Source organism: Phaethon aethereus (assembly GCF_964289735.1).
Source record: "Phaethon aethereus genome assembly, chromosome: 2".
Taxonomy (NCBI): Eukaryota; Metazoa; Chordata; class Aves; order Phaethontiformes; family Phaethontidae; genus Phaethon; species Phaethon aethereus.
The window spans coordinates 78,255,281-78,282,393 of record NC_138582.1 but is presented as its reverse complement, the minus strand read 5'-3'; the positions used below and the strand labels follow the sequence as shown (position 1 = coordinate 78,282,393).

Below are 27,113 nucleotides of genomic sequence, written 5' to 3'. Positions count from 1 at the left end.
TCCCTCTTGTATTAGGCGTTTCTTGGAGATGCGTCTCGTTAAATACATATAAGTACCTAATGATTCAAAAAAGTTAAATTTAAACTCAATAACATCAAAGTGTTATTAAGCAGACATCTTTATTGCGGCCCTGGACGCATGGGGGATGCCTCCTCCTGACACGTTACACATGCTAAAACCTTATAATTGTTTTAGATCCTTGTTTCATTAGGTACGTTAACTAATATTTCATACTTTGTGCATTTGGGACAATAAATAAAAACACAAGGTTACATTAAGGTGTCTGGTATGAAAGCCAGCTGCTTTCCCTGCCTCTCTGAAGCTTGAACTATACCATGAGAGGTTAAGTTTGTTTCTTCTTTCATCCATACTTACTGTACTTAGAATGTAGGCCAGGAAGCTGCATGACTTGGAGAACAGGGCCAAAATATGAGAGAGTCAGGAGTTCCAGTTTTGCCTCCGCCACTAACATCTTGGGTGACCTCAGGCAAGTCGCCTGACTGCTTTGCTCCCACCCTCCTCTTCTCCTGCCTTCTCTAGTTTGTAAAGGTCTTTGGGGCAGGGACAGTCACTCACATTGTGTTTGCGCAGTACCAAGCACAGCAGGGCTCAGGAGCTAAATTAAGGCTCGTATTTACAAATATAAGTAAATAGTAATATAAATAGAAGACGTTCTGCCACCTCAGCATACTGCTGCTGCGAAGGATTAACCCATTCCAGAAGTCCAATGTCTTCTTGACCGCTTTGATGCCAGGACAAGATGAATAAAACATGCTACTCATCACTTTTAAAATGCATTTGCATAAAATATATTGCTATATTTTACTACATTTTCCTGTTATGCAAGCCCACCTTTATGTGGTAAGATTTATTGCAAGCTAAGATTTATTGACTTATTTCAGCATGGAAATGACTATTAAGATTGACCTGTCAGCAGTTTTTAATTTAATTGCTCTTTGATCCTTCAGCCTTGAACATATTTGCATTTTCAACTAAGCATCTCTTGGCAACACTTGTAGAATATGGCAGAAGCAGTAGCTGAGATGCAGAGTCCTAAGGAAACCTGTGAGTTTCCCCATTTTTGGATGTGTCCCGGTATTGAATTACCGCAGCTTTTCAATCTCACTTTATCCTTAGAAGTGTGCTTTTGCGTGGGAATAATGTTGCTCTTTGTTTTCATTCCTTAATCTTTTAATCCTGCTCTGAGCACAGAAAAGGTAGAATCTCAAAGGAACAATTTCCAACCTGAAACCAAAACAAGATATATCCAAACCTGTCCATATTCTGTGCTCCCTGACCAAGTAAGTGCACAGGCTTCAGCCACAGGTAGAAGGATGAAACCTGTGGCGGCTCCGCATGTGTGCTGGTTTTGGCTGGGGTAGAGTTAATTTTCTGCATAGTAGCTGGTATGGGGCTGTGTTTCGGATTTGTGCTGGAAACAGCGTTGATAACACGGGGATGTTTTCGTTATTGCTGAGCAGCGCTTACACAGAGCCAAGGCCTTTTCTGCCTCTCACACCGTCCCACCAGCGAGCAGGCTGGCGGAGGGGACACAGCTGGGACAGCTGACCCCAACTGACCAAAGGGACATTCCATACCATATGATGTCATGCTCAGCATATAAAGCTGGGGGAAGAAGAAGGAATTGGGGACATTCAGAGTGATGGTGTCTGTCTTCCCAAGTAACCGTTACGCATGACGGAGCCCGGCTTCCCTGGAGATGGCTGAACCCCTGCCTGCCCATGGGGAGTGGTGAATGGATTCCTGGCTTTGCTTTGCTTGTGTGCGCGGCTTTTGCTTTACCTGTTAAACTGTCTTTATCTCAACCCATGAGTTTTCTTTTTTACCCTTCTGATTCTCTCCCCCGCCCCACTGAGGGGGGAGCGAGCAAGCGGCTGCGTGGGGCTTGGTTCCAGCTGGTATTAAACCACGACAGCACGGAAATGGTGTCTTAGCTTGCTCCATAATATAAAGCAAAGGTCTATGAGGATGGATTTTTTCCATGGCGTTTATATAGAAAAACATTACACAGCATCCTTCTCTGTGGAGAAAACTGGCACTAAGTGATTTTGAAAATAGGTAGGATGATCATTACTACAAATGGGAATGAGGAAGGGGAGCGGCCCTCTCCTGGAATGAAAGACCTGCTCTGATTCCCATTTGAACCTGGAAAAATTCTGTCTAATGACAGATGCATAGGATAAAACTAGCAAGCTTTAACTTGTGTAACTGGGCTTAGAAGAACACTTTGTATGAACACTGGCCCCAGCACCAGTAAAGCAGTAATTTTACATAACACAAAAGTGTTGCTAAATTATTCATCAACACATAAAAATATAACTCTTAGCACTTCTGCAGCACTGGTAATCTGCAAATTGCCTTTGACAGTTCCTTCCATAAGCTGGAAAGTCTGAAACACTAGCAGTGAGGCTAATGAACGAGGGGACACGCACTGTGCAGGCAGCCAAACCACCGCTCCGCGCTCAGCGTTGGCTGGTTAGGGAAAGCACCGGGTACGCCCACCACCAAGGCTGACGGAAGGACCTGAGGGCTGAATGTTACCAGCAAAGGGTCTGCAGTGGGGATGGTCGAGTCTGGTCTTGAGCACGTTAACCCACCGTGTAAGCTGTATTGGCAGAGATGCTTACACTCTCAGGCTCTCTTTGGTCACTTCCAACATCCAGATGCATCAGTAGTTTTGCCGGACCTACTGCTTCCCGAGGTGCCCGCAGTACGTCATTTGCAGTCGGGTGTTGCTGTGGAAGGGAGGGCTGCAGCTCTTTGGGTTACATGTGCCTCACTCCTAGGTTTTGTCAGAGGGCAGACACAGCACCGTTACCTCTGGTTTAAGAAGCAGGCAGAGCAGCGCGGGCTCCCGGCTCCCGAGACCTGGGTACCGCAGTTTCGCAAAGGCCGAATCACGAATCGCTCTCCACCTCAACTGCCATTCACCTTAAGAGCCTTTGCTCATCGTCATAGCAGAAGTACTCAGTTTGCCACCTCCAGTGCTGGCTAAATCAAACCACATTCTGGTTTATTGCAAGGCCCCCCCCCCCCCCCCCAAAAAAAAAAGAAGTGACACAACCCATCTGTGGTACCACCCAAACCAGAACCCTCGAGTTGTGACCCGCTGCCCCGTGCCAAGCACTACAAGGGACAGATCCCAGCGCTTCCAACAGAAACTCCTCTGTTGGAAACATGAAACCAGACAAAGGAAACCCATGCACACTTGCACTGTGTTTGCTTTGTTCCTACTGCAGTAAACACAGGTTACCATGCTGAAGACAATGATGTTCCACAGTCTTGTTCTTTCAATAACGTTTCCTTCTTCAATTCCTGGATGGCGAACTGGACAGTGGTGTTTGTGTGTGAGTAACGTCCTCTTTCGCCCGACGTTCAGTTGCAACAACACTGTGCTTTGTTCAGGGGGAAACCTTTAGGGCCTCGAGCACAATAAAGACCTCAGGAAAGAGACATGGCATGTACATGGTTTTATTAGTCTATAGACAAAAAAGTAGAGACGAAAAAAGCAAAAGGAAAAGAAATTGGCTGGAGACAGCATTATCTGGAGCTGGATTTGACACTGCCTCCAGCAGCAACTGCATATAGCTGTTGCGACTGGGTCAAAACATAGTCCCTTTCTGAAAGTTCCTATTTTACAGGACAAAAAAAGATACTGTTAAAAATGGTACAGGATCCTGTGGTAAAGATGCTTTTTAACAATTCCCGACTTCCTGAAACGATGAAGGAGACTGTGTGTGTGCGCGCGCGCATGCGTGCACATTCCCATAGGTGTGGGGTGAGCGATGGGAGGGAACAGACAATGAAAGCGAGCTTGTTCTTAAATTCCTTAAATGTGAAAAACATGCAGTATTACTGTTAAGTAGTTCTAATTTACCTCTCTTTTTAAAGAGTCTTCAGTATTGCAACAAATCAGAAAAATGTTTAAACAAGAACAAAAGAAATCCTCAAAGTGGTAGACAAACACATGAAAGTCTGACTTTTGTATGTAGTGCAACATCGTGTAGGCTGTTAGCACTTAACCAAATTACATCTCTTCAGCAAATACTTAACAATATTTAGTAAAAACAGCAAAGTACCTTTTTGCTCTTAGAAAGGTTCATCCATCTTAGCATACTCTGATGAACAACCCTGGGAATTCAACTACATGGAAACTTTCTCCAGCCAAATGAAGACATCATCAATGAATCAAACTCCACACCCCACTCAGCCAAAAGAAGAAAAGCAGATCGCAACAATGTTGTACCAAATCCAGGTGAACATTACCGAAAAATCAGGAATTTCTTTTTTTCATTTGTCTTTAATAAAGGAACTCTGCCATTGCAAAGGTCATTTTCTGCAAGCAGGGCAATGCAACCATTACGGCAGCTACAGCTATAGCAGGAGTATTGCATATTTTATTGTGTGTGCTCAACAGCAACAAATGGAGTAAGAACAGGAATAGTCTCATAAATCTTAACAGAAGTCTCAGAGGCAAAGCACGTTGGTACACATAATGAACATGTAACTCAACAGAGGATTAGAGACGAGTAAAGAAACAATACACACAAATAAATACTATAAATATGTAGTAGTTGCTACTCATCTGTTCTAGAAGACAACTATTTTCATATTGCACCAACAAAGAACCAAGTTATGAACATTGCATTCAGAAAAACTGACTCAAATAAAGATTTGTGCAGATTTTTGCATTCAAATTAAACCATGTGCTTAATGGTAAGCAGCACCGAACAACAGAACTGCTTCTTTCTTTTCTGGAGAGGGAAAAAATCACTAACTATCTCGGGGTGGCATTTTCCATTGTTTCATAAATGCATCTCTCGTTCCCTTCCTTTCTCCTACACACTGATGAAGTGCCAATTTCTGGCTGTAGTAAATGTAGCATAAATTGTGCAAATCACTTGTATGAGCTGGGGAAGTTCAATCCTGCCATGTTCGAAACTCTGTAGATTGATGTGCATGTCAAAAGGTCTTTTGGTCCAGTACTTTGCATTACCAGCGTTAGCAGGCTGTCTGTACAAGAAAAAAGAATCTATAATGAAGTCCTGTAAGTCAAATAGCTCATGCAGACAGACAATATAATTTAAAATTAAATATCTAATCAGAGCGATTTAATGCTGACTTTATGGTTGAGTAATACTCTGAGTTCAGTTAAAAAAAAAAGTTAATAAAAAACATGTAAAAAAATAGGGCAGGCCTAAAATTTTATTTGAGGCTTGAGACTAGATTTCTCTAAGCCCTGAACATTGATTTATACCTGTAGAAGGAATGAAGATACCAAATCCAAATTCTCCATTCAGTTTCCCCAGCGATACCATTTTCTACCTCATTTGAATGTCTTACTCAGAAAAAAAATATAAAGGACCAGTAGAATCGGGCATGTATCAGACTCATTCCCTCTGGCTGAACTGAGGTTTGAGTGTGGGGAAAATCTAGGCTGAGAGAGACACTGGGGAAAAAGGGAGCTCACTCTCCTTCTTCCAGTCCTTCAGAAAAGAAACCAGCCTGCAGATCATCCAGCACAAGTGCCACGAAAGGACACGCCAGGGACTAACCTAGGCGCCACGTGTTCCTCTAGACATCGGCTGTGTCTGCACGAGCAAACACTGTGGCCCGACAAGAGCAGATACATAGATCAACATACTTGGTGCTGAGGACACGATGTCTTTACCAGACACAGTTCAGGGTTTTTCTTTTAACTTAGAATGAGCTCCAGTCTGGTTCTGCAGACTGAATGCCAATTGCGGCTGGAGCACGTCTCCCGAATTAGTTTCATCCAGCAGGAACCCAGCTCCCTAGTCCTGAAGCAGGGTACAAGAGGGGATGATGGGGTGAAGAGCTCCAAAAGTGCTTGCCTGCTATGCACTAAAACACTGACACATGTCTACTTCCCAGATTAAGACTGCTAAAAGCATTAATATAAAGTTGTTATATGGAAGTCTATAACTAGACTTCATTGAAAATACGTTTATATTAACAGGTCCATTCTCTTAGGGTTAAATTAAGCTGCTACCAGGAATTCAACAGCACCTGAATGACAATGTAAGAGCATACACATCTCCCATCAACATGAGAACGGAATGCACACCCAGTGTAGCTTCCTACTGTAGGCAGCTGAACTCCCCCTCCATTTTTGGCTTGAGCTGTGACTGAGCCAGCAGCATTTTTCAGAAATTTTTTGCTGTCACAGTGAAGGTGAGGTCTCATCCTGCAGCTGTTCTTAATCTTACAGTTTTTTACCCATGGGAATTCGATACTCAAGTTTATCCATGAATAACTCTCATAAACCTTATTTCTATGCCGTGCCAGCACCCAGATCCAGAATCTTTGTATTGCAGAGCCTGGAGGATCCTATGATCTCAAAATCCAGTTCTGGATCCCTTACATTGAAAAGTATGTACCCATACAATTTATTACACTAAAGAGGCATTAGTTAAGGAGAGGCTACAGACCCAGGGCCTTCAGGCCTTCATGAAGAACAAGGAGACGTGCACTGAATTCTGTCTTACAGCACGTATCCAAGGAAGCTGTATTCACTGCTGGTGGGACCAGCTACAGCAGTCAAGCTTAGGAGTGACTGAATCCTTTCCTGCGATAGCATTTTTAACATCTTAATATTTCTGATCTAAAGGATACAACTGAGAAGACTCTTAAGGCAAAAGAAGGCTAACCAGTCAACAAAGGTGATCCTATTTATCCTAGGGTGTGACAGAGCACCTTATTTCTGAATATATTAGCTTCTCTAATGAGGAAATGGATCATTATCAGTAGTCCATTATTATCGAAATGTATATAACTCTGACATCTCGATTCTAGTTAGTGATTTCTATTGTGTTCCCAGATTATTAGCTGTGAGCCCTTTCTTGGCTTCAGATGTTTTTTATTAGACCTGAGACATCAAACACAGCATACTGGTTTGTTTAAGTCCATCTCCAGTTCTAATTTCTTTTTGTAAATGGAAAACATTTGGCAAAAAGTGTCTTTCAAGCCATGTCAGGTTTTGATTTTGTTTTTATTTGTGGCACTAAAAGACATCAATATTTTACAATATATAATATATAGTCACATTAAATGCAGATGGCTAACTATTCTCGTGCTTTCAATATTACATAGCTATACATTTTAAATTTCAGCTCAAAAAAAAGGAATCTGCCACCACTCCGGCCCGTGGTTATAAAAATGTAAATGTACAAACCTCCTTTTCTTCAGTTTCATTACAATATAGGAAATGTGAAAAAGAATTTTCATTTGTCCTTTTTAAGTTAATCAATTTAACAAAATATTTTCAAAATAGATACAACAACAACTACCAAAGTAGATCACATTTGAAAAAGATGCTGCTATAAATACTCGGGAGACAACATACGACAGCCATATGAATTGGAAACAAAGGGCCAACTTATGCACGACCTGAACAAGAGACGACAGAAGTCCTGGTTACTGATATAAACCAGTTTCACTTCATTCTGCATTGCAGGGGTGAATTCTAAATCTTGGACCTCTACGCAGTACTCTGAATCTTATTTATAACCCTCAATGTCTGAAAATAGAGATCCTTTAAGGTGTCTCAATATTTTTAAAGTGCCATGAATGTTATGGGGGTTCAGTATATCTCTGCGTATTAGCATTCTATACGTCATATCCCATAAGTAACTTTTCAGTAGACCCTGTCTCACATTCACTATTGATTGCCTGCTTTCTCAGAGCTCCACCAGAGATATCTGAGTTCATCAAATTTTAAAAACTAGTGACTCGAGCATATGACAACTTAGGTCCTTCATAATGTACCATAACTTTTTGTTTTGATTGTTTTTTATAGATCTTTATTCTGGTTTTCACCCTAATTGCTTACAGCCCTCTTCCAATTCAAATAAGAAGCAAGTAAATAGTTTGAAATAGTTACATATTTTTAACATTTTCAGATAGCTAGCAAAGTCTTTTCATTTTGCCCATAAACACAATTAAGTATTAACACAGGACTGCACAGTGTTTATATTCTTATTAACCTGCCAACAAGAATAGTTTATTGGCAACCTTAAATATTCAGAGGCAAAACACAGTTCCTTGGCACAGAAGCTTTACAGCAGAGCAACATATTTTTCCCCTTAGAACCATTATGCAGGAACACACAGAAAATTAACTACAACTTATTTTGGCTTGTAGACAAGAGAATAAACTAAACTTCTTGATGATTTTTGCCACTTCAGAACTTGAATGATGATTACGGGTGCATATGGGGTTAGATTTTCCAATTACCTGTTCTTTATACATGATTCAAACGAGCAGAGGGACCTGTAACAAAGAAAAGCACATGATGATTCAAGATATATTTAAACCTCCAACTGTTGACATTGTTAACCAAACATTCTCCTGTGGGACTGTTTTCAAGCTTAGTGTCTTCATCAGCTCCTTGAGACTACTTAAAGCTTATCTGCTTTTTTTCTAGCTGTATCAGTTGGTCTAATGAAAGGTGTTATCCTTCCCTAAAAAAAACCTCACCTCATACATCCTTAGGTATTACGGTTGCAATTACATGATTACTGGAACATAGTGATGTCTTTTTCTGTGCGTTTCCTTCATTTTGTGGAATGAACAGAAACCCAGGCTGCAAGTACGTAATATCTGACAATCAGAATCTGTTCAGTATCGGTTAGCTGTCACTGGTCCTAACAATCAGCTGATGAGTACTTTGCTTCCTGATTCAATGAAGGAAACTCCCAAAAGCTTTGATTCAGGAAAATACTTAAACAAATGCTTAACCTCCTTCCCAGTCCTCAGGTCATCTAAGCATATACTTAATTTTAAATACGACTATTAGGATACTCTTCCAAAATCACAGTTACTGAGCTTTGATTCTATCAGAGAGAGATAAATTTAAAGTCACCACAAAAGCTAAACAGGAATAACATATCTGATCAAGTCTATCCATTTTGGCCTTAGTATCCATGGCAGAAGCTTTATTCTTGGGAAAAAAAAAAAGGGTCACAATACAAATTATTAGCAAGGTGAAGAGTTCAAATTAAATTTATCTTTCAATGCAGAGCAACAGCATGCAAATGACTGCCTTTCACTGTGCATGGGAACTAGAATCACTTTATAGGCTCATTTGACTACCTGTATATCAAGCTCAGCAAACCTTTTAGTGAGGCCGCCTGCCCCATTTCCAGGATACCAATGCCAACATCAACTGTGGCTTTGAGTCTGTAATCTCTGTCATTGCACCCCCAGACACTCATGATAAGAAACAGTATTTCTTCATTCACAATTATATATCTCTGATAATGTGAGAATAATAGTCCACTGCCTGACATAAACGTATGGAACTAGGCCATGCTTCCTAGAAGACACTCAATGTGCCATAATTCAGATCGATGCATTACTTGTTGGCAACCGACTTCAAATTATCCCAGGGACTCATCGTAATGGGTGCAGTAATTACCTTACCTGGCTCCTTTGATTGCCAACAGAATGATACACTGTACGATATCAAGAGTTTCCGTGACTAAATGCCGATACTGAATACTGGCATGAATGCTTGCCGATACTGAATACTGGCATGAATGCTTGTGGATACTGTGATGGAGTAAAATTAATTTTTAAAATCACAGCGAGCAAACAGAAAAGGCTGCTTAGATGCAGCTCCAATCTTCATTGGAAATCCTGTGAAATCTGTAGAGTCTCTTGCATGTACCGTTAAAAAGTGGTCTACAGCAATCATTTTACCATGAGCAAAAGCCTGTTCTTCAGATGTACAACTTGCCTTCCCCACCTTGTGCAGGCACATTCCCCTGCATTATTTCTACCAAATCCCTGGGTACAACTCTACCTAAAATGAGTAGATGGCATATAAGCTAAGGCAGCTTTTATAGCTTCTCTTTGTTGGGTAAGATTTTCAATCCTGCATGGGCTTGTGCTGCAACTATACCTACAGCTAGACATCTAACGGGTTATTTGCATGCGTAGTTATGTTTTTTTCCACAGATAATCATAGTAAAACCCAAGGCAAGTTGCACAGATACAAAAGTATACATGCAATGATATACATAATTTCAGAAATCTAGCTAGGTTATTTTGCATTTTCCGAGATACGAAGTTTAGAAACTAAACATAAAGATCTTAAGTATGTGCAATTGTGACAAAAGTTGCTTGATAAAATTTAAGAAAAACACTAGTTCACTTTTGCCACCAGAAGCTCAAATGGTACGTCTCTATGACCTGAGTTTTGCTCACCAGAATTAGCCAAAATTACATCTCAGATCAGCTGTTTATTTCCTAGGTCAACTGATTCTCCTTTGTACAGGAGGCAGACTGCACGACTGGAAGCAGACTCCTCACTAGCAAAACACATTCATTTCTCAAGACAATTAACCACCAAAGACAGTAGGTCAGCCATCCTGATTGGTGGCCTTGATGCCATCTCCCTGACTTGCTGTTATACTTTGGACATGTTAAACACCTGCCAGGTTCCTGGACAGACCATTTTAAAAACTGAAGAAAAAGGTTACTTCCTGCACATTGTCAGGTCTTTTCCAGTTTGTAAGTTCATCCCTTTCCAATAACACATATGCATCTCCATTTCCTTTGGGTAGGATCTGTAGTCTAACCACTTTCTGGCAAGTCTCTGAACTGCACTGCACTGGGGATGAACCATTTTACTGAGCAGGTCCAACTGGGCTTGGCACCCACAGAATTTTCCTTCGGGAGTCTGTGGACAGCAACAGTGTGCAGTAAAACAGAAGCCGTTTCTTCAAAACAAAGTATGATTTATTTGCCAAAGCAGGCACAGTACTCCAAGAAATGGATGAAAGAACAGCCAGGAGACCTATGCACAGGCTTTCTTACCTATATTTGGCATTTGCCTCATGTACCTATTTTTGCCCTGGTTTGTTTTGGGTGACCCAATTACAGCCTGTGTGGTGCAGACCCTGACTCTCAGCAAGGCAAGGTCAGCCTGCAGCACTTTATCTCCTCCCTTCCTGCATTGTGGATCTTTTAACCTTAAAGTTCATGACTTTAGCAAACAGCTGTGTAATCAGGGGTGGAGTGGAGGAGTTGCCTTTTCACAGATATCAATAGAGCTCAAATGTTTGTTGGGATGCTCCTTATCTAGGCAATTGGTTGCTTTTTATGTTTGGTTCCCCTGACAGCCCTGTTTGATCTACTTCCATTGCAAATAACCCCTCATAAATAAGCACAAACTGAGTCATACATAACTAGGCAATGCAGATTCTTCCCAGTTCCCCACAACATTAGCTAAATAAATGACTTCACCATCAGAAGTCCTTGTTCCAACAGACTTCGAGAAGACAATGGAAGAGAAACAGACACAATCACAGAACTGAACTACCTACTCTGCTGTCTAGTTGCAACCAAAATCGTCTAGAAAGCAAAGCCAAAAATGGCTCTGTGCTCACATCTCCAAATCATGACATCATAGATCTTTGACAGAGGAAGCAAAACAAAGAAAAAAACTTGTTTCTGCTCTGTCACAAACCACCTGCTACCCACTGTCTACCAAAAAACTCAGTGTTCCTTGGAGACATGTTCTTCAGCTGTAAAGGAAGAAAACTCTGACATGCAGCTATCATATATTCTCAGCTAATTCAACTTTTGCTGTCACAAGTTGTCCAGCTGCAGGGAAGGATCAGAATTTGGCTCTCATTTAATGCAGCTAACTAGGAGAGATATTAATATGCACTGGACAGAAACTCTTTGAGAAATCTGGCAACATTTTAACTTTTATCAGTGATCAAGGGCATGAGATCTCAGATTGCAGTGATATGAAGTCTTTGGCATATACAAGACTTAGCTTGCATATCCAGTATAATGAAAGACAGCACAATAATAACAAAATCATACTCTGTCTTGGACAAAACACTGCTCTCTCTTATTTTCACAAAAGACCTATACAATAAGAGATGTACTCTTCTGTCATTTCAATGTCAAAACTATCAAGAACTACTCTGTCTTGAAAATGAAAGAAGACAGGCACAGTATTTAGCAGAATACATCAGTATATCGCAGAATACATGAGTATATAAAGCTTACTTTCATGGTCTGCATTGGCTAGCTAACTGTTTTGAAAAAAAACCCCAAGGATGTGATAAAGACTTGTTTTAATGAGTAGAGCTATGAGTCTCCTCAGAGACTTCTGCAAGAGCAATGTAGTTGGAAGAATGAAGAATTTGGAAATATCTAGAAAACAACTGCACGAAATATTCTTGAATGTCCAAATCTTTTTTTCTTCTGTCATGTAGTGAAGTGGGGACATAAAGGCCTTATCTGGAGTATTATTTCTTCATAATTGGTAGTCTTAGAATCATAGAATGTATCTTGAATTGGAAGGGACCCATAAGGATCATCGAGTCCAACCCTCCACTCCTTGCAGGACTAACTAAAACTAAATCAATACAACGAAGAGTGTTGTCCACACACTCCTTGAACTCTGACAGGCTTGGTGCCATGACCAATTCCCTGGGGAGCCTGTTCAGTGAGCTACCACCCTCTCAGTGGAGAACCTTTTCCTATTGTCCCATCTGAACTTGCCCTGATGCAGCTTCATTCCATTTCCTTGGTCACCAGAGAGAGGAGATCAGCACCTCCCCCTCCACTGTTCCCCTTGAGGAAGGTGCAGACTGTGATGAGCTCAACCCTCAGCCTTCTCTTGTCCAAGCTGAACAAACCAGGAGACCTCAGCCACTCCTTGTAATAGTATGCGTAATATAGATGTAATTTTTCACATGCAAAATAACTGCACATCCAGATTTCTGTTTGCATGCTAAGGTAAAGTTGGATGAAACACTAATTTGTTTGTGCCGTTTGTATGATTCTGTGGAATTTCTGGTTTATGAGAAACAAGATTTTTTGGGCTACTCTTTAATGTTAAAATTTGATCGCATTTTTTGAATTATTTTAAAGAGGTCAAGAAAGCAAGGTTAGAGCCTATTTACACATTTATAGTTGGCATCAGCTAAGTCATGTGTTGGGAAAACTACATCTGCTTTTGTACATTCCCTGAAGTCCTTGGATCAAAGCCTATTCTTGGATACTGCAGTCTAATATAGGGATGACTCCACTAAGGCAAGTTGATCTGCTTCTTTTTACCAAGAAACGCAGTGTAACTTGACGTTAGGAAGAACAAATTTTGATCAAAGAGATAAGTGAACTTACTCCAAAAATCACACCTGGGCAACTGAGCATTTTGACATCTGGGAGCTGACTGAGCCATAGCTGACCACTGAAGCGAAACACACATCATCCAATTAATGAAGCTCAGACAGACATTAAAACAACGCCAAATTTTTACTGACAGCTCTCAGCACATGCAACCAAGGTACAAGTATTGGGAATCAAGGTCTAGGACACACTACTGAAATTAGGAGAGAATACTTATCTCTACATTTTCTTCAGGGTCTCATATCTGATCTTTCTTAAATTCACCTTGTTTAAAGGACATCCAGTATTATCTCAGATTCGCAAGAATGAAAAGTGCATGAAAATGCTTTCTGAAATGGTATTCATGCTCCTGATGTTCTCTTTAAAAAAGAAGTATTGACTATTCATATGGTTTCATACATGCACAGGCATGTTTTAGTCTAAGTAGTGTGTTTTAACAGCTGTTCAAAGGTTTGAAATACACTCCTGTGTATTACAGCCACACAGTGTAGTACACAGCTTCAATAAAATATATAAGTACATTTACCTTTTTTAACTTTGCTGCTCCAGCACCAGAGCGAATGGCCTCCATTAGGGCTTGCCTTGCTTCCAGAGGGTTACCTGTAGCCCTGGCAGATGATTTAGGAGCTGCTGCTGACAGATGAGTGGGAGGTGGCGGTGGCGGCTGGGCAGGGGCAGGTGGGATAGAAAGCCGCTCTTCCTGAGGTTCTTCTGCCTTCTGCAAGGATAGTTCTGCATTCCTAAAACTCTGCAGCTCTTTGGAGGCCAATGAGGAGATCTGCTCATGATGCAGTTCAAAGGAGGTAATTAATATCAAGTATGACTAAACTGTAATTATGTGACATTTGATGCACTTTCAGTACCCTGATTTCACTTTGCTTGAATGATGTAAAACATGTAGAACTTTTGTTTGCTCATGGGGTTGAACATCTGTTACTACTCACTCACTTGACTACCAACATCAAGGATTTGGCATTGACTCTGTCTCAGAAACTCAATCTTTATTTACTGTGAGCTCCAGCATCCTATAGCTCTTCTTGGCATGTAAGGTAAGAGAGAGAGTTGGACTTGGTATTCATTTGGAAACAACCACAAGGGTTTTGGAATTGGGAATATATATTAAGGCTGCAGTAGCCACCCAGGAATCTCATTACTTTTTGCAGTCTAGGCTGCACAGAAATAGTCTCAGATGACAGGGAGGCTTTTCTAGATCTGTGCTCTCAGACATCACTTAATTGAAAATAATGCTATTAAACCTAAATTTTCCAGCCATACTAGGAAAAAAAAAAAAAAAAGACCAGAGACAACTATGTGAAAGCTCTGAGAACAAAACCAATTGATTGCTCTTCCAAGCATGTTTCTGTGAAATTTCTGAAACTAAAATTTCTGCACGAGTTACCAGCTTGGAAACTCGTTACCAGCTCATCCTACTTTAAATGAATGCAGGGGGAGGAGGCACTCTTTCAGACTAAGCCAGCTTTTCTGTCAACTGTGTCAACAAACATTTTTGCTGTTAACAACATTACTAGTAATAATCATGATAAATTGTTAGTAATTACAATGATTTAGTGATTACTAGGAAATTCAGTATCATGTGCCAAATGGGAGGTTTTCAAGCAGATGCATTAGCATTCCTTTCTCAGAGAAACTGAGTCCCAAAAATTCTCTAGTGAAAAAAGAAAGGATTCATCTCCCATCAAATAATCCACATTTAAAGAGCTCCTATATTCTATTCCTTCACTGTACACACACACAATATATGGGAATAATGTCATGTCAGATAAAACATGAACATTTGGGAGACCATGAAAGGGACAGACCTTTCATCATAGCACATCTGTATCTTGCCCTGTACACACAGAAACCTGGTGCAGTGCTTTAACTAGCACAGGTGACACGGTGTGAAAAAGAAGTGTATAGTTTCTAGGCAACTTTCTTTAAAATGACGGCAAAAGCTCCTCTGCTGGAGGAAAGTATTCCAAAAAGTCTCTGTGATAATATACCACCACTTCATTGTCAGAGCTTCTTTTACACACATTTACATTTATTCCCAATGAATGCAGAATGCAGTTAAGTATGTGTGAAGATGGATGCTGCCTAGCATGTCCTGCTCTCAAGGCTCAGAGGAAGATGTATCCTACCTGGAGCAAGGGCAGTAAGATATTTGAGGGACGAAGTAATTGCCTAACACAGGCAAGAGATTCCATCTAATTCCAGCTATCTGGATATGTGCTAATGGTCTGAGTCATTGCACAAGGGAAATGGAAACCTCCTTGCCAAATATACATCCTTGGTTAGATTAGTAAACTGAGTGAAAATTAAGGCTAGAACAATGCAGGTTTTGGCTATTAGGAATAAGAGATACTTTAATGATTAGGTAAGACTTTCAGACAGAAGAAATCATCCTGCTGCAGTGAAAGTTGATACTCCATCAACATCAATTACTTGCATACAGCTTGCAGGCACCAGCACATGTTAACAGATAAACAGCATGCATGAAGAAGCCCTAGTGGGTTTTCAGGTAACTGGGACTGGATGCATATGGTAGGTAATGCAAATATATTAACCTAACTGCATAATGCACAAAAAAACCCCACCTAAGTGTGAAAATTATGAACACTTGATGTCTTCTATGTAATTTCTTCTCCCTGTAATTTGTTTGGATTTCTACATGTTTCTTTCTCAGCTGAAAACATACCATTTGAAGAGTGTTAAGTTTTATAGCAGAGGGTAGGATCGGACCCAGTATGCTACCTGCTTAAGTCAGATATGGTCTTATGTCATATTATTTCCCCCTCAACTTCTTTCTTTGCAGTACAATGTTTATTTTGTGGCATATCTGGGTTTGCTCAAAACACCCAGTAGGAACTGGGTTAAAAAATCTGCAGATTAAGATTGCACTTAAAAGATCACTTACCATCTTGATTTCTTACCTTTTTCAGCTTTGAGGTGCCACTGTGGCCTCTAATTGCTGCTAGTAGGGCTGAGCGCTCGTTGTCTGGATCAGCATATGAGGGTTTCCTGTGATTGCCATTTAGTGCACTGTCTGAAACCTAGAATATGAAAAGAATAAACCTCACATTGTTATTAGATAATTACTTAGAGATAGTTTGGCAACACTATTAAAAATATTTTTGGCACTTGTACCAGAATGCAAGCAAGCTATGGAGACTAATCAGACTGTCTTCTTTTGGCCCTGCTTTTACAACCTTTACTCACACTGAACGGAAGGTGAGGATACATGTAGACAGTAAATGCTGTACTTAGAGATGCAGTCTCATATCCCCCAAGCCTGAAGTCAGTGGCAAACTAGTGTCACCTAGTAATACAAAATGCACTTTTCTTTCCTTGCAGGTATTTACAAGTTTTCCACATGCTGTCTGTTCCTGTTTTTCCATAACACACTGAAATGTGCGTTTGACTTAGGCTAACCTCAGGTACCTCTCCTACATGCTGTATCTCTGCATCCTCTGCCTCTTCTAGCTAGTGCAGCAGCAATGGTGTTGCACAATATACAGGATGTGCAGTCTGCACAGTGCCTTGGTCTGCATTTTGCTATTATAAATTTTTCAAATGCCTCGTGTACTCCAGCTCACCAGCAACTGTACCAGTTATAAAACCTCTGGTGTCTGACAGGGTGAAGACAGGGCTCTGCAGTCTGAACAGGCTAAAAAAAGGCTCCACTTTACCTTTCTGAGTTTCTCCTTTCCCCCTGCTGTTTGAATGGCTTCCATTAGGGCACTGTGCAGTGACGTGTCTTTTGGAATTGGTTTTTGGACAACAGGTTTGAACTTCTTCTTTGGTCCAAAGATATTGGCCTGCACATTAACATCCAGCTCACTGCTAGCACTAATATCTGAATCATCAGGTCTCTCCTCCTGTTCTGACTCTGCGTTTGCTGCTGCACCATTTAGCTTGGGTGAAGCTTTAAGTGAACTAACTTGTACACCATTAGCAGGAGGCCATTTAGTGACTCGCAAAGACGAGCTGAAAGAGGATGGGACTCCTTGGAGATCAGGAGACTTGAGAGGTGAGGCTGAATTAGCATGGGTCAAAGTCTCACTTTTCTGGTCAAACAAAAGACGCGTCTTTTTCTCTGCTGTACTTTGTTTGCTGTTTAAACCATGATCATCTCCTGCACTGTTGTTATCCTTTGAAGAGGATTTAGTAAGTGGGACACTGGCATTCTTTTTATAGAAACTTGCAGGAGTTGCTTGATTTGGTGCCCTGATGTTAACTACTTTGTTTTCCATGCCAGAATTATCACCAGGTGTAAACCTGTGGGATGCTTTTTGACTGCAGGTAGAAATACTTGAAAGTGTTTCTCTTGTTTCTGCCGATTCTGTTTCCACAGGGCTATATTTGGCCACAATAATACATCTTTTTGGTGAAAATTCTGCTTCGGTTTTAACCTCTCCTGCACCTTGCTTATTTTCATCTTTCTCATAATATTCCATAGAGTCAGACTTAAAGGTAGTTACGTTGATGTGTCTTGCAATGGCAGAGGCAACATACTGACTTGAAGTTCTCCTATGTGGCTTCAGAAATGGAAGCTCCACCTTATCCTTATTGATGGCTGGGGCTGCTAATGGTGTTACCTGAGACTGTGTAACTGGAAGAGGCGGTTTGGTCCTTTCATTCTCAAATTGTCTTTCAGCTACCTGCGTAGTAACAGTTTGTTGTGCTACAGGTTTTGGAGGTGCAACAGAGACAGGTTTATGTTCATGTTTTATAGTAAAGGGCTTCGAGTTTGTGGTGACTGCTGACTTTTTAGGAAAATGCTCAGCAGAGTCATCACTTTGCTTTTCCATAGAACTTGACCTCCAGAATGCCTTCACTTTCCCAAGATGAATTTCCTCACTTTCATCAGTAGAGGTACCTGGTATGTGCTTGCTGACACCAGCGTTTGGGCCTATAAGGTTGCCTAGGTCATCTATCTTAATGGCACCAGTGGAGAGTGAAACTCCTCTATCAAATTGTTTGACTTCAGGTTTCGGAGGGACAACTTTAAAGGTTGTCAAACCCATTTTAGGTTCATAGTTTGTTCCTGAATTCTGGGCACGATGACACCATATGGGTGTTGATGGGACTTCTTCTACTTCAATTTTTTTTGCTGGTGGCCATTTGATTTCTAATTCTGATTTACTTTTTTTCAGAGATCTTTCCCTGCTACTACATTCATTAAATGGATTTATCTTCTCTTTTGCTGTACTGATTTCAGCTGTGGCCTTGGAGTGAGATGGAGTCAGCTTAGGTTTACATTCCTCAGACTTCACACCATGTTTGGGGGGGGTTTCCAGTCTTAAGTTCTTTTCACTTCTTCTTTCAATGGAGGATGTGAGAGATTCAAACATATCTCTCCTCTGTTCCACAGGCAAGTGACTGAATTCATTTTCAGATGGTTGCTGATGTATTAGGTCCTTGGATACGCATACAGCCCCATCATCTGTGTGTCCCTTATCAAAGGAACCTGCATTGTTGTTCTTATTTGTAAAGTTTCCTATATTAACAGAGTCAGCTGAGACATTTTGTGAAACCCCTGTCTCTGTCTCTTGATTTCCAGCTGAGTTAGACGTGCTAACTTCTGCAGCATCATCTATGACTGTTACTGGAACAGAAATAGTAACGTCTTGGACAGCCTCAACTTTTCTTGTATGTGGGCTCAACACTTCATTGATGTACTCAGAGTCAGAGTTACTTATATCATCCACTGCTGCAAAATACACATACAACATTACATATAGACAGTATTTAGGCAATATGACTTTAAATTACACGAACAGCCAGTACAAGCTTAAGCGGATCAGGTATTTTAGTTACACTAAAACTAACAGGAATATATTTACGCCTGTATTACAAAAAAGGAGAGATCTGGGTCCTTTTTATTGTCTGGTTGCTGATTAGGATCAGCCAAATATTCCTGCAGTCCTCCTGCTTCAGCCAGTGGGAAACGTACAAATGCAGCTGAAAGCAGAATTTAATCTATTGTTCATACCTTATCTTTGACTAACTTCTCTCAGTGATAAACATTTCACCACATGACTCCAAAGGAGAAACATTTCTGAGAAACAGCAAGCAACTCCAAATTATGTTTCCCAGACCTGGTTAGTAATAACAGCCCAGCTGAAGGATTTCCTTGAGCAAGCAAACAAAGAAACAGTACTTGTATTTTTTTTCTCCATTCTTCTCACCCTTCATTACCACTGACTCCAGAAGCTTCATTGTGCAAGAAGCTTAACTCTCCTCTCAAATTTGCTGGTATAAATCAAGAGTTACAACACAGAAGCTAAGAAATTGCAGTGTTAGAGAACTCACAGAAATTAAATCATAATCAAGTCCACTGCAGAAGTACTGAAATAAAGATGGGAAGTTTTAAAAAACCATTCAACATGAGTCGGTGACAAACCACTAACAGAGACATATTTTTATTCACAGTAGGAAGAAGAGGAGCACAATATGACGTTTTATCTCTTCACACTGTTTCTTTTCATGTTTTTTGAGTTTTAACTTTAAAATACGTCTGCTAATGCAGAGGAGGCACTGGGTACAAAAACACCTCCCCTCACCCTTCTCCACTTCATTATGATAAAATACAAAACAGAGGCATCGTTCATTGAACACAGAGCTAAATTCAGAACTGATTTAGCTTCACTGAAGACAAATTTGGCCCATAAAATGTGTCCATAAATTGCTGTTCATTTCTTTTTGGTAGCCGATGTATTGAAATACAATGACAATCTGATAAGCAGCTTGAAAAATACTCACTGCGAGTCTGTAAGAGTGGCTGTCCCAGAAGTAAAGGGAGAACAGCCACTTTGGGTTGACCACATTCTGCCTTAGACCTTTGAGTTGTTCCCAGTGATCTTTGTGAGAAATGTGCAGGTGTCTCAGAGTACAGTTTGACTCTGCATCTCCTGGCTATGCCTCTGTCTTTTGTACTTTAGAGTTAACACACTTCCCTACCTTCTAAATCTTCATCCAAGCCAGCCAAAGTCTGCTGGAGTTGTGCAGCAATGAATATATGCTCAGTGTCATGTTTAGCCGAAGCCATTTCTTCATCTCTCCTGCTAAATGAAAGAGGAGAAAAAGGTTGGGTCGCCCTCTTTTTTCACTTTGCACTGTTGCTCTGAAATACGCTATCATTTCAGCCCCTTTGGTTCTGAAACTCATTCCCCAAAGTATGAAAAATACACAGCCTTAGAGACACACGCCACCACACTGACACATCCACATCTAGGAAGGATCTCTGTGGTGCCTGCTCAGAGTGCTGGTGATCAAAAGATTAGGATTAATAAAGCCTGTCGCAAAGAAGCGTTCTGGCTTCACTGTGAAGTCTGCATTTCAGCTGGGCTGCAGAAAAGCAGCATATGCCAAGGCAAAGGTTTTGCATACCCATATCATTTTAAAGCAGACCACTAGCCATCCTGTGCACCCATTGTGCCAATATATCTGCACCTTAATTAAAGTTGCTTGGCAATGAAAAATAAATACAGCTAAGTACTGTTAGACAATCATTCCGCATCCTGAGGGGAGGGAGGGGAGGAGGAAAGAGAAACTAATCCCTTGAGAGCTGTTTCTAATGAAACATATGAAGGGGCCTGATTTTGCCAGAATAGAACTCCATGTTTTTGATGAAGTTGTACAATGATCTAAAACAAGTCTGAAATGAGAATAAGTGCCAGGTATTGCCTTGGCTTATTAAAATAAAAAAGAAAAAGAAGATGAAACTCAGAAAAATCCTAACAAAAAATAACTAAAATAAAAAATGCATGGCAACCTGTTACACAACAGAACTTCTTTTAGGAAGAAAAGTCTTGACCAGCAGAGCTTTTATATCTAAATCATTGAAGCCAGGATTTCAGACTGGGCAATTCATTTTCAGCTACCTGTTCCTCAGCTGAATTTAAGACATTGTAATTTGTGACACTGTATCTAAGTTTTGCCCTTGTGATTAGCCTATTGAAAAAATAATTTTCCATTCTAGCCACACCTAAACTAGCCGTGGTCAGGTGAAGCAGATTTGTCCTTTTCAAGATCAAGCCCATAACAGCACAGATAAAGTAACAGACGACATATTTTTTTGGTAGTTTACCAAACACGGACTGAAAAATGCCATTTTTCTGCTGCCCTTTAAGATAATACTCTGAATAAAAATTCAGGGACATTTCCTGACATTAATATAAATTATGTCTAACAATGCAGCTTCCTTTTTTGCTATTTTGTTTGATTTTTCCCTTGCTCATACCAGGAGCAACTGAAAGCACATGTTGAAGCATCATGTATTTTACTTCATTATTTATTATTTATTTATTTATCATTCACCTCTCCTTTCTTTATGTCTTTTGTGGTTGTCCTGGAGCCCAATTCTCCTCATACCTAAACTGCCTTGCACTTCCAAAGCTGAGTTCATGTATGTAGCATCAATGAAAACAGCAAAACACACCTGTAAGGAAGCCTTCTGAAACATTTTTCAGATGCACATCCTTGTGTATCTGAACATACAGGTGGGATGAATTCATGACGGTAAGGCTACATATGGCCACATACTAAGTGGTTTCCTAAACTGGAAATCTGTATTGTTTTTTTGAATACAGAGGAAGAGACACAGTGCTCTGTGACTGAATACAATTTATTCCAACATTTGCCATTGATATGATCTTTGACTGTCCCTGAACATTCCTAGAAGCCAGTGTGAACTGGTGATGCTCAGGCTCAGCACCCACACTTCAAGAATCATGGTAAACTGAGTTCTCTCCCCGATGGATTAAGAGAAAGGTGGCATGAATCAGTCTCCAGAGTGACAACTGGCACTGTTAAGACTGCAGTCCTACTGTACCCTGAAGTGCACACACACACACAAATCAGCAAGATTACTCACGTGAGCAATCTGACAAGAAGATTTAAACCTACTGCAGCATTCGGACTGGAAGAGAAGACTGGTAAGCAAAACTCTCAACTTGAAAGTGGCAGAAAGAATGAACTGACTCAATTTCATACTGTCTTTGCAGTGGAAAGTTTTATAAAATTAATAAAAAATACTTGCTCTCCTCTGAGTGCACTTTAAAACAATTTCTTTGCAAACTCAGAGAGAGCATTTTCGATGGGAAATCACTCAAACTGTGCACCAGCTAAGCAACAGGTCTATCCAGTGTGGAAGGCAAATATTGCTTTCTTCTTTACAAAGCTGATTTTGTGGAATAGTTGTACACAGCTGGAAGCAAATTACTGACACACGTTGAGACTCTTTGTCTAAGCTACTGTGAAGAAGTTGTTTCCAAAACCTTGGAAGAAAAATGTGTAAACCCGTATCTATCAGAGAACAAAACCTCATTTCACGAAGGCCATGCCAACTCACCACTTTTTTGATACCTCATTGTATCCTTCCTTCTATTGCCCGACTGTTCTACAATACAGCCAAAATCTGTATTAGTAAGGTTGTCTGTGCTGGGCTTTCCCCAGGAAATAATAGGAACTACTGGCTTGAGAACTTTATGGGCAATTTATCTAGGAAAAGATATTTGCGACTGGAACAGGGATTCCTGGGCTCCAAACATGCAGTGCAGGTCCATTGCACTGACCAGGTCTTTTCTCATGTCAATCAATGGGAAACTTTCAACGTATCCTTATAGTAAAATTATCTTCTTGATGGGCACAACAGTCAGCAGAGGTCTCTTTCATTATCCTCTGTGCACTTATGCAGTGCCTGTACATAATTTGCCTCTCAATCTCTGCTTCAATCTCCTATCTAGACAACTGGGATAATAATATCCAATTCACAGGATTTTTCTGAAGGAAAGAGAAGAAATGCAGTGAAAATGAAAGGATTCTTATTCGCTCTTACAGAGAGAGCTTCAGAAAAAGCAGATCTTTTCTTTTGCGTTTCCAAATTCCTAAAAGAGCTATTGTTCAATTCATCTCCAAACTCACCTACAAAGCAAGCCAGAAGGTATAGATTAATCACAGGGCTCTTCTGAAAATTCTTAGCATCAGTAATTTAAAATGTGATACGTGTTTTGTGAGGTGAAGGTCTGGTAGTTTCCAGTAGCTACCATGATTTATAAATATGCCTAAGATGACTCTTTCTCACAACAGTATTTGGGAAAGGAAAACAAAAGAGCCTCTAATTTATTTTTTTTCATAGCCTTCTTCCCTTCTAACCCTACACACTTCCCTTTTGTTGACAGTTCTGCTTTGGCCAGGATCCAAGAAAAATATGACTTATTCTGATACCATGTTTTACATTCTGGATAAACACTACCAGTGGTATTTTCTCACACACACTTTTTTTGGCTTAGGGAAGAACTTGATAACCTTTACACTGCCTTTCTGGTAAAATGTGAGGCGCTAAAAATACAGCGCTGGTGAGTGTTTAGCTCAAGCCCAAAACAGCAAATGTGCACGGTTCCTGGAAGCCTGTGCACTTACTACTTATGTAGATTAGCAGATATTTGTGCAAGAGCACAGAATGGAGCAAAGTGACTACTAAAGTACAGCCTCCACTGAGCTCAGGCTACAACGCATAATTATTCCTCGGCAGTTATTTGCGCAGTTGGAGACAAAATGAAACTTAGAGCAGCATTTCATCAAATGAATGCCATGGGAAGATGGACATTTATGAGAAAGTTTACATTCTAAAGAAAGAGAGAAGATTTTCTGATAAACGTAGCTGGAAGTGCTGCATTAAAAAGAAGCCCAAACCAGTGGTAAGACAATAGATTTGCAATGACAGAAGCTGCCATTTTTTTATAGTTAGAGTAGCTTTACCTGGGGGTCTGCAAACGATAAAACCGACTCGAGTCTCTTGGAGCACTCCTCAGGAGTTCTGGTGAGCCTCATGTATGGTACCAGAGGGAGAGATCAGAACTCCCACTTTAACTGTTTAAATACAACACAGACCTATGTAAACTGCAGACGAGGAACTGAGGAAGAGTCAAATCCAGACAGGCACACCTGTCTGCAGTAGCACACATTGGGATGTAGTGACTGCTACGAGGCAGTTCAATGGATGCCGAAAGCATTCAGCTTCTCACATGTGTGAGAGCTAACACGGACTGACCAATATCAAAAGCTGATATGGTTACTCCAGGCTGAGTCCAGGCTGAGCTTTGGAGCATCTGGGCCCTTTTCCCAGCTCTGATAGCCTTCTCAGTCTGATACTGGGGAATTACACTAACCCATCTGTATGTATCCAAATTTGTCCTCTTCAAAATGAATCCACAATATTCTCCTCTTACACAAATGCTGGAAAGAGAAATGCTTCGACCTTGGGTATATACCAAGGTGGCTGTTAAAAAAGAGGCTGGTGCTAAACAATTTTAAGTTGTAGAAAGTATGGCTGAAGCTTTTTTAATACAACTTTCTATTCAACCAGGCCAGAAAAATGGCATTAAGTAAACTCAAAGTGTTTATATATTTGTTTTTGTGAGTGATGCGGCAAAGTACTCTTCAAAAGCAGAGATAACTATTTTCCAGATTAACCAATAGTTTACAAAATCTTAGGCACCATTTTTCCATTCTTTGCATTTCTTATGCTAGATAATGTTTTTCTATTTCCTTCCAAAGAAGGAACATAACAGCACCAGGAGAGCAGCTAGTATAGTGCTGGACTTTCTGGTTACCTAAGGTATGACCTGACCAGTGATATTTTCCATTTCTGCTGCCTCCTATGAACGTGAGCATAATGTTTTAATGTTTGAATGACCAAAGCCTGTTAAAATGCAAAATTTGTACACTGAACAACCAACTTAGAACTGGTTAGATAGCAAAGTCATCACTTGTCTTTGATGCAAGATTTGTGAAAGTGGCAGGCAACTAGGAAAAGGAAAAAGCCCATGGTCATATTCTGTTGAATGCCAGATAACCTTGCTTTATATGTTCTTCAACGAGCAATAAAAAAAAGCTGCACATACTTTTTGAGAGCAAGGTACCCATTCCAAGTTTTTTAGTTTGCGTTCTGTTTCTAGTTCTGTGGGACTGCATCAAACTTACAAAGGTCTTTAGACTGCATTTATATCTTTGCTGAATAAAAATCATCAGAGATTGAATTAAACTATTTTCCAATCCTAGAACACACATGTCCAGTAGCACCTTCAGATGTAATACCACCCAATTAATAATAACAACTTGCAAATATAGATGAGGAAGAAAATGAAGTAATTTTTCAGCAGCAGGTGGATTTATGGTCCTTTTACAGTCCTCCTTCATGGTTACTGGTCAAAAATCTAAATAGAAAGTAAATGAAAATGCTTTTGCTTAGTATCATTTTGTGTTTTAATGCTAGTAATCTCTAAACTTGTTATACACCAGGGTGATTTAAGCTCCAGAGTCCCCAGACATATGTTGGTTCCAGGGTCCTGCTGCATAAGAAGCAGCTTGTAGTTGCTATACAGCTGGAAGCATGCCCCTGCTCCCCGCTCCTTGCACTGGCCTCTGGCAACAGCTTCTCAACAGGAAAGCCTGCATCAGGACAGCATTGCCAGAAATAGCCAGGAAAGGGGACTAGAGTGGTTTAAATCCTAACACAGCCACATCACCTGTGCAATGTAACATTGCAAGTTAAAAGACGGCATAGTGAGGTTAAATATTTTTCTGTGTAAACCAAGAGAAGTTAAGAAATAGAGCAAGGAGCAGAGTCTTTCTCTCCTGGAAGCCAGCACTACACCTTTAGCAACCCAAGCTGCTTCCTAAAATGTAAAATATCCTACAGCTCCAAAGTGGATGGCATTTTTCCAGTGGATGAGTTTAACAGAAAGGCTAATCTAGATTCTTGCTTTGTAACGACTGTATCTATTACTTAACCATGATATCATTAGTATCTTCCCTCCATGAAGATCTGACAGAAAAAAAGTGCATGAGAGTATTCAAATTTAAAGACTTTTCTGCAACAAGGAGAAAGGAAAAGCCAGAGATAAGGAAGGAAATTAGCAAAACTATGTAAGAAGCAGAGGCTTGCAAATCTGTGAGACATCTGGGTCTTAATTAAGTAATTTTTCATCCCTGAAGTTCTCCGTGTTGCTTTAACCCTTTCTCTACCTTCCTCTCCCTTAAACCTACATTTCTGTTTTCAAAAAAGTAAAACACATTGCCTACACTGCTAACATAAGACCTATCCCATAGAGAAATAACAGAATAAATCTTTCCCATATTTCTCAGAGATAGTTATGTGATATGCAATTATATAGAATGTGTCTGTGCAAAAAGAGGTATATATAATACGTATTACACTGCTTTTTCATTACAGTTTTTCTCTCTCCTTCCTTCCTGCCTGCCTTCTGCCACTCACTATTATATTTCTTCTCTGACCAGCTTCATCGATGAATTCTCTCCAGCTACTGACTTCTCTTTCCCTCCTGTCCTTCCCAAGTGGAATTACAAAACCTTGTAACATTTGAATTTGAATGGGCTGAAAATTAAGCAGAACAAGTTCACGTACCCCTATCCTTTCCAGCTTTTGTTTTAAAGTCAACAAACCCTAACAGTTTTCTAGCAAACAGTGAGTATTTCTCAAGTTGGTATCGAAGAGGACTCTTCTCCTCCCAGTAGCTTCAACTACCCCAACCAGAGCCAAAGGTAACAAATTCTCCCAAGAGAAAGGGAGGAAATGGGATTATCCCTGTCCAGATCCACAGCATGAACTGATCTCAGGCGGGTTCCCCACCCCCACCCTATGCTCTCCACTAGCTGTACGTGAAAAAATATTCCTCTCTCATGGCTACTGAAACAGAAACCCAAGGGAGGGGAAAATCCCTTTTCAGACCTTTGGAAGGGATTTTATCTTTTTGTCCCAGACAAGTCTGTATTTATTTAGCTTTATAACTGCCAAGTTCCCTTTACGTTTTAAAAAACTTTTATTTTTAAAATATTTTAATACATTTAAAACCTTTTCAAAATTAAAAAAAGTTTTGTATTTTAAAGGT

At 40.3% G+C, this 27,113-nt stretch overlaps 1 protein-coding gene across 1 annotated transcript in view; it reads right to left on the bottom strand.

The window, feature by feature from the left end:
• The window catches only part of COBL (cordon-bleu WH2 repeat protein), a gene marked incomplete at both ends in the record, with an annotated part of 183,717 nt that overhangs the window by 16,706 nt on the left and 139,898 nt on the right, over positions 1 to 27,113 (bottom strand). Inside the window, 5 exons of the mRNA XM_081996446.1 lie at positions 13,192 to 13,258; positions 13,724 to 13,975; positions 16,131 to 16,250; positions 16,887 to 18,910; positions 20,161 to 20,264. Coding sequence (XP_081852572.1) covers positions 13,192 to 13,258; positions 13,724 to 13,975; positions 16,131 to 16,250; positions 16,887 to 18,910; positions 20,161 to 20,264 — 2,567 coding nt within the window. The remainder of the gene's footprint in view (positions 1 to 13,191; positions 13,259 to 13,723; positions 13,976 to 16,130; positions 16,251 to 16,886; positions 18,911 to 20,160; positions 20,265 to 27,113) is intronic.